Genomic DNA, 7,101 nt, shown 5'->3' with positions numbered 1-7,101 from the left:
CAAATGCCACTACACTCGTATCCTTTAACATTTAAGAATCTGCATAGAAATGAATCAATCTGCTCCTTTTAAGTTTTATAGAGCAATCTTCGAAAAGCAGTTAACGAAAAACCGCACGAGCGATTTGAGAGTGACAGAGATAGAAAATGTAAAAAAAAACGAGTGACCAGAAAAGTCCAGTTTGCTAACGACTTTCGAGGACAAAAACGCGGTTAGACTCGTTCCATCGATCGTTGATAACGAAGAATCCGACACAAATCTATTCGCAATTAATGAGAGAAAAAAACAAATGTTTTGACTTGTTTTAAATAATTAATACTAATTGAATAGTTATAATCAAGGTCTTTATAAATTACTAGGTTCTCTGACTTTTACAGAAGTGGGGTGACGCTCGTTATCTTTGTTTACAAACTAGCTGTTTGCTAAAATGAAAAGGCGAGCTTAGGTCTCAACTGTTCTATGGATTAAAGTAAACAAACGCACCGAAGCAATCAACATGGCTGATTCTGAAAATTGAGAGTTCGTATCACTTCCTATTTACCCCCCTTGATTATAATGCGATTTCATTAATTTTCTTGACTCAAAAAGTGCACTGGGCACATAGCGGGCAATTTACATATGAGTTGCCCGCCTTTAATTTTGAATCACCCCTTTTGACAGTTTCTTGCAGTGTTGCCATCTTCAAAACGAGGCGACTGCTCAAAAGTCCATTTTGTTCTCAAACGCAGCAGCGAGCGGATGTTTTATTCGTAAAAGTTCATTTTGGAATAATCTTTCAACTTCACAAGTTTTTATCATGTAGTTCAAAGAACGTAAGTCGATCAACCAATTCCCTTGGTGTCGACAGAAATCTGGAATAATCGAACGCTGGAAAGCGGAAACGGAATGTTCGGAGCACGTGCGTTGGAATGCTACCTGCAATGACCCGGTAAGATGTTAACCAAGCTTTTTTTTGGAAATAAACGTCCCACCTTAACATGATGATTCAAAAAACCCTAAATTTGTATGAAAAATCATGAATTCAACACTCATGCACCATTCTGATATTTCTTGAAGATTAGTTCCATATTGTATAGAAATGAGGTTATGTTATCACTGACTCCATTTTTATTTGTAGGAAAGATCCCACGCTGTTTCCGGTTGATTTTCGCTTTCTCTGGAAATGAAAATATGGGTCCAGCAAGCGTTCTAGAGCAGTGAAGCGCTAATGGGTAAGTTTGAACATACTGCATTATCTTATAAAATTATTTATCGAATGATGATAGAAATCCTTGTTATTTTATGATATCCATGATTCGACAACGATATGCACCACTATCTGAACTTTTTTTTCTTCAAAATAATGGTGACATCGCTAGTCTGATATTCCATTTTAACCTTTTTTTATTTTTGTATTTTAGATTTGCCTGACACCCCATACTAAGTACATCCAAAGGTAAATTATTTAATTTTCGTAAAATTGTTACCTATTGCTTTGAAACTCATCAACACTCGATAATAACTTCGATTGGTCTTTGAAATTTATTCAAAATGTTAAAATCAGTAAAAAAAATCTAAAATTATCGAGAGTTGAAAGTTCATCTACTCATGATGAGAGAAATCCTTGAATTTTATGAAAACAATGATTCAACAACGATATGCACCACTATCTGATTTTATCGATATCCAACTTAATTTATTGAACTATTCTTTATAATCTTCAAAAGTCATTTCTCTTATCTCTTCCAGGAAACATTCTTCATCCCAAGAAAACAATGGCAAATCGACATAACTAACGACAAATTTATTGAATAATTGAATTGAATAAAATCAAACAAAACAACACTTGGTCAATTCTTCATTCCGAAAAGTAATTCTCGTCCTCCAGCCCTTCCGGCATATACTGCAGTCCCGATTGGTCCTTATGCAGCAGGTTGTAGCCCGCTCCGAAGTTCAGATCCTTCATCAGCTTGGTGCTGGCGTTTCTCAAATGAAGCGGCACCGGAGGCATCGGTCCCTTGAATGCCGCGATAGCAGCCTTACACCTCCCAAAAGCTTGATAAACCTCCCGACTCTTGGGCGCCCTGGCCAGATACACGGCACACTGGGCAATGATACAATCGGCTTCCGGCATTCCGACGTGCTGAACTGCAGCCAGCGTCGATGTGGCCACCGTGAGGGCATTTGAATCGGCCAGGCCAATGTCCTCGCTGGCCATTCGAATCATCCGCCGGACCAGATAGCGAGGATCTTCCCCGGACGCCAGCATCCGGGTGCACCAGTAAAGGGACGCGTTGTCGTCCGAAGCCCGGACCGATTTGTGCAGGGCCGAGATCAGCTCGTAGTGTTGATCCCCTTTGCGATCGTACAGCAGGTGAGATTTCTGTTCGTAAATAATGTAGTTTGTTTGAAAATTATTCCATGATATGAACTTTTTTTTTTTTTAATTGAGTCCCTACTTCCCTCGAACTCGACGAATCATTTTTTAAAATCAGTGAGATTATTGAAGAAGCTAGTTCTCAAGATAACGTTTCGAAATCCTGAACCTTGTTGTTAAATTCAGGTTTATCATTCTCGAAATTAGCTTTGGAAATCATAGATTTCGTCAAAATGAAGTCACTATTGTGTAACACTTAAAAATTTTAAAAACACATTTTCGTGAAATTGTTTGCGTGAACAGTTCACAAATTTTGCGAAGTGAGAATTTGTGACTTGAGCTCAAAGCCTCCAAATTTGATGAGCTAATTTAAATTTCGTTGTTGATGGTAGTGTTTATTTAAATTTTTCGAGACATATGGTTTCAATGCTACCTTTTCTTCGAATATGTAATAGGTGTTTGTGTTACATTGTAAATTGTAGGTATCTAGGCTCCTCTTGAGCTTTTCTTACGAATGATGTCTCTAAATTTGGAGCTGCTAAGCTTTTTACCTGTGTAACAGACTTTGTAAAAACTAGAAGTTTTTCTCTGTTAACTAAAATTGTCGAATCTACTTTTAGATTCTCCCAGAAAACTGACCTGTGCAAAATTTAAGCTCAATCTGACTTAGTTACAGGGTGCGTCTAGCGCTCAGTTTCGTTTTTTTTACCAAATCATCAAAGGAGGACAAAAGAAAATCGGTAAAATAGAAATTTTAATTTTGATAACAAATGACTTAAAATGCATAAAACGTCGCAATCTGGTGGTATCTCCAGTGCCACCTTAATCCATTAAAAAAATTAGAAAACAAAAAATCTTAAACGAATTTTTCATCTTAAATCCTCATCTGGATTCGGTGGTTGAACTCTTAGTCAGAATTACAAAAAGCAGAATAGATTCTGAATCTTGAATCTGAGTATCGAATCTAAATTTGTAGTTCAGATTTCAGACCTTAATTTTTAAGTCTAAAATTCTCTAGTATCAGAACTAAGAAGATTGATTTTTTTCCTTGCGACTTACCTTTATTCCCTCCTGGATTTCATCCAGTGAAACCATCTTCAAGGCGCTTCCTTCCTCTTCCTGCCGAGCTGCCACCGTATTGAGTGCCAACTGCAGACTATTCAATCCGATTCGGGCATCGCCGTCGCAAACGCCGGCCAACCACCGGACGGTTTCCGAGCTGATCATCATTCTGGAAAAAATAAAAATAAATTGAGACAACCACCACAACCTTTACTTAAAGGTCCAAGTCTTACTTAGGAATGAACGGTAACTTGCTAACGTCCGGGCTCTGGTTGTTGTTCTCGAACATAACGGTTTCGTACTGCGGAAGAGCCCGTTCCAGGATTTTTGCCATCGCTTCGATGCTCAACTTTTCCAGCACGATCACCCGGCAGCGACTTAGCAGTGCCGAATTCAAGCTGAACGATGGATTTTCCGTTGTAGCCCCGATCAGAGTGACTGTTCCGGATTCCACATGCGGCAGGAAAATGTCTTGCTGCAGCTTGTTAAAACGATGGATCTCGTCCATAAAGAGGATCGTTTTTCGCTTGAACTTGAGTTCGTTTTTCGCAACCTGAACCGCTTCCTTGACGTCGTTGACTCCACTCATAGTAGCCGATAGCTTTACAAATCTCATGTTTTCACGTTTTTTGCAATGGTTAGCAATTATGTGAGCCAACGTGGTTTTACCACATCCCGGTGGACCCCAAAAGATCATACTCGGGATGGTATTTTTCTCGAACAGCGTCCTCAGAACAGTATTCTTCCCAATGATATGTTCCTGTCCTACGTAATCCCCGAGCTCATTGGGTCTCATCTTCTCGGCAAGTGGAACGTTGGCATCATCTTTCTCAACCACTTTTTTTGGTTCAACCTTCTTCACCGGTTTATCCTCCTTCTCATCATCAGATAAATCGATAACCTGCCGTTCCAGAAACTCGATCCTACTCGCATCAACCTGTTGATCTGTCCTAGCTTTCTTCGGAACGACCGAGGGTGACTTTTCAAATATGCTGAAATTCCGCTTCTGACGAGAAGTCTGATCACTGGAACTTACCGATGATGAGCCACCTGATGAAGCGGCATCCTCTGCTCCATTCAAAAACAAGCACCGGTCCACGTGTGCCTCGATTTGGTCCATCGGGAACAGTTTATCGCACACCGGACAAACCGACCGGGAACATGACGAAGAAGGTTCCGCTGAACCAACGGTCGACATCGTACAAAAGTGGGAAACTGACCATGAAAATTCCTGATTCCAGGGGAAATTGCGCGGATGTTATCCGAGTGTTTTGTTTACTCACAAAATGTGCGTCATTCATTTATTTTCAAAACACATCCAGTGGTGCCATCTTCGCCAGTCGAATTTCAGAACAGTATTGTTCAAAATAATAAACAAGAAATTCAAAGTTAATCGTGATACAAATAAATTTGAAGCGTCTTAAAAATTCAAAAATCGGAATAAGAAATCAATTTAAAAAAGGATGAAAACTGTTCGCCATTCAGAATGGAAAATAAAAATAAAAAACAGAAATCAGAGAACAGCATTCACAGTATTGGAGTTAGTCACCTCCAGAATTCGCTTTAAGATTCAGAATTCAGAATTAGGTTCAAAATTAAACATCAGAAATTTATTTTTTTTTATTTGAAAATTCAAATTTATTCTTGCTTTTAACGCTCAATATTGTGGGTTTTGTGATTTAGATAATTTTGATTTGTTTTATTTATTTATAGATGTGCTTTAAATGTTCAGTTCATTTGATTCATTCGCTTCTTTTGATAGGATAATAAAATGTTTTTAGATAGATGCATTATATTATGTATATCAAAATAGCTGATATAATTATTGATCGGTACTAAACCGATCAGGAATTCAAATTGATTTCTGTTTGTAATGTGTCCTTTTTATGTTCACTTGACACTTTAATCAATTTGTTCGCAAACACCATTATTTGTGATCGTACCTTAGCATAAGATCAACTCTCTCTCGCAACATAGCGAACATCGCGGAGAAAGTTCACACAATAGTTTGTAAGCCATTTTAGAATTAAGTAGAATAGAAAGTAAAGTTGAATTGAACGCACGGGTTTTAATTCGTTCCCAATAAAAGTCTATAATTAAGTCTAATCAAGCGACTTACTCCTTCAATAGTTCCGAAAGTTGGGAAATATATTTGGTGGCAGCAATTATCGAGTGAATGCTGTGTGGAGCTATCTCGCAAACAGACCCGAATAGTGCAAACGAAATCTCCCCCCGAACGGGTGAACAGCTGTTGTGTGAAAGAACCGTACCTTCCTGCTGCTGGTGGATGCCGTCGACGAGAGACGGGAAGAAATACCCCGAAATCCGAACCCCCCCATCGGCCGAGCCCGAACATTTGGTCCTTCGCAGCCGGATTCGAGGACATCATCTCATCAGGAACCAGCAGAGGAATCAGCATTCGCCATCTTCCGAGCGCCATAGCAGCTGTGGTTTGTACCAAGTCAACACCAAGGTAGGCCAGCTTTGTGATTTTCTCACTTTGAAACACTATTGTAGCTTATTTTCACTTGACCAACGGAATATTCCGCAAATTTTGCGCTCGAAACTAAAGCCTAGTCCACACTAGGAGACGGTTCGTCTCGAGACGGTCTCAGCGTCTCCCATTTTCTTCGGGAGACACTGAGACCGTCTCAGGTTTCCAACAACAACAACAAACAACAAAGTTCGCCTCATAACAAATATCGCAGTTCATGTTGCCTAGTGTGGACTAGGCTTAACCGACACGAATAGTTCATCAGTTGATTCTCGCTAATTCTGGTTTACCCAGAGCCTGACTGCATTTTACTCAGATGTCGCCTCATGTATGGAGCAACCATCGACTGGTCCTAAACAACTCAGACATCATGAGCAAAGATTACTCAGGCGACAGAAAATTCGGCACTCAGAGAATTCGAGTGCCCGATGGCGACAACTGAGTAAATTTTGATCAATTTGTACCAAGCAGTCGACTTAGTCTGGTTTTGTCAACAAACAAATCAACTTATTTCAGTAAATACACATTTTAATAGTCAATTTAATAATAGTTTAACGATTTTTTATTCTATTCTAGGGTAGAGTAACGAAAAATCTCATCATAAAACATCATCGGAGGTGCTGGGATCACATTAAACGGAGTTTTGCAAATACGGGTGCAGAGGTTCCGGAATGGATTCCTCAGACAAACCCGGTACGATGGAGTTTAAAAAGGATGGTGGCAATGAATACAAATCAACCCGGTATGGCAAAATAGTCGCAGACGGAACCCCGTCCCGAACCGAAGAAAAAGGTGATTAGGTAAAAATACTGAAAAAAAAAATTTTGAACAATAAAAGTTTGAACCATTTATTTTTGGTTTTCTGTTTTTCAAAGCCACTAACGCATCCTTTTATTCCATAATCATATTGGAATTGACTATTTCACCATTAAAACCGGTCAAAAACCGCCCAGAAAAAATTTCGCGCATTCTGAGTAACCCCGACTCAGTTGTCGCGAAAAGGGCTGTTAGTCAGTTCTGAGTAAAGGCCGTTTAGTCAGAACTGAGTAGGTGCGGTTTTGGCGACAACTGAGTAACCGTCACTCTGAACTGAGTAACTGAAAGTTAGCGAGTTGATGATTTGTTGTCGAATCAAAACAAACGAAGAATTACACTGCAGTACAAGTATTTTGCAACACAGTACAGCTCA

At 39.4% G+C, this 7,101-nt stretch overlaps 2 protein-coding genes and 1 long non-coding RNA gene across 3 annotated transcripts; 2 read left to right on the top strand and 1 right to left on the bottom strand.

The window, feature by feature from the left end:
- Nucleotides 1-699: 699 nt before the first annotated feature.
- LOC129745737 (uncharacterized) lies at nucleotides 700-1,822 on the top strand. Its single transcript, XR_008737174.1, has 4 exons — nucleotides 700-928; nucleotides 1,118-1,211; nucleotides 1,401-1,435; nucleotides 1,729-1,822. It is a non-coding gene; the product is annotated as an uncharacterized LOC129745737 (long non-coding RNA).
- Nucleotides 1,802-4,688, bottom strand: LOC129745736 (ATPase WRNIP1-like). Its single transcript, XM_055739057.1, has 3 exons — nucleotides 3,652-4,688; nucleotides 3,416-3,587; nucleotides 1,802-2,362 (listed from the first exon to the last, which is right to left on the bottom strand). The coding sequence occupies exons 1-3, from the start codon at nucleotides 4,614-4,616 to the stop codon at nucleotides 1,838-1,840; spliced, it is 1,662 nt and encodes a 553-aa protein (XP_055595032.1). The 5' UTR covers nucleotides 4,617-4,688; the 3' UTR covers nucleotides 1,802-1,837.
- Nucleotides 4,689-5,471: 783 nt separating this feature from the next.
- Nucleotides 5,472-6,715, top strand: LOC129740984 (uncharacterized). The gene is made up of 2 exons (XM_055732657.1): nucleotides 5,472-5,891; nucleotides 6,489-6,715. Exons 1-2 carry the CDS (start codon nucleotides 5,595-5,597, stop codon nucleotides 6,666-6,668), a joined length of 477 nt encoding a protein of 158 aa, XP_055588632.1. The 5' UTR covers nucleotides 5,472-5,594; the 3' UTR covers nucleotides 6,669-6,715.
- The last annotated feature ends 386 nt before the right edge of the window (nucleotides 6,716-7,101 follow it).

Source organism: Uranotaenia lowii, chromosome 2 (assembly GCF_029784155.1).
Source record: "Uranotaenia lowii strain MFRU-FL chromosome 2, ASM2978415v1, whole genome shotgun sequence".
NCBI classification, from domain to species: Eukaryota; Metazoa; Arthropoda; class Insecta; order Diptera; family Culicidae; genus Uranotaenia; species Uranotaenia lowii.
Note: the sequence above shows the minus strand (reverse complement) of the source record. Positions and strands in the feature narration are given on the sequence as shown.

Excerpts from the sequence above, each read along its gene's own strand:
- LOC129740984 (XM_055732657.1), top strand. The coding sequence starts at position 5,595 with ATGCTGTGTGGAGCTATCTCGCAAACAGACCCGAATAGTGCAAACGAA. Across the intron at positions 5,892-6,488 it reads TGTACCAAGTCAACACCAAG|GGTAGAGTAACGAAAAATCT; the intron begins GTAGGCCAGCTT and ends ATTCTATTCTAG.
- LOC129745736 (XM_055739057.1), bottom strand. The coding sequence starts at position 4,616 with ATGTCGACCGTTGGTTCAGCGGAACCTTCTTCGTCATGTTCCCGGTCG. Across the intron at positions 3,588-3,651 it reads AAGTTACCGTTCATTCCTAA|AATGATGATCAGCTCGGAAA; the intron begins GTAAGACTTGGA and ends TATTTTTTCCAG. Across the intron at positions 2,363-3,415 it reads AAATCCAGGAGGGAATAAAG|AAATCTCACCTGCTGTACGA; the intron begins GTAAGTCGCAAG and ends ATTTACGAACAG.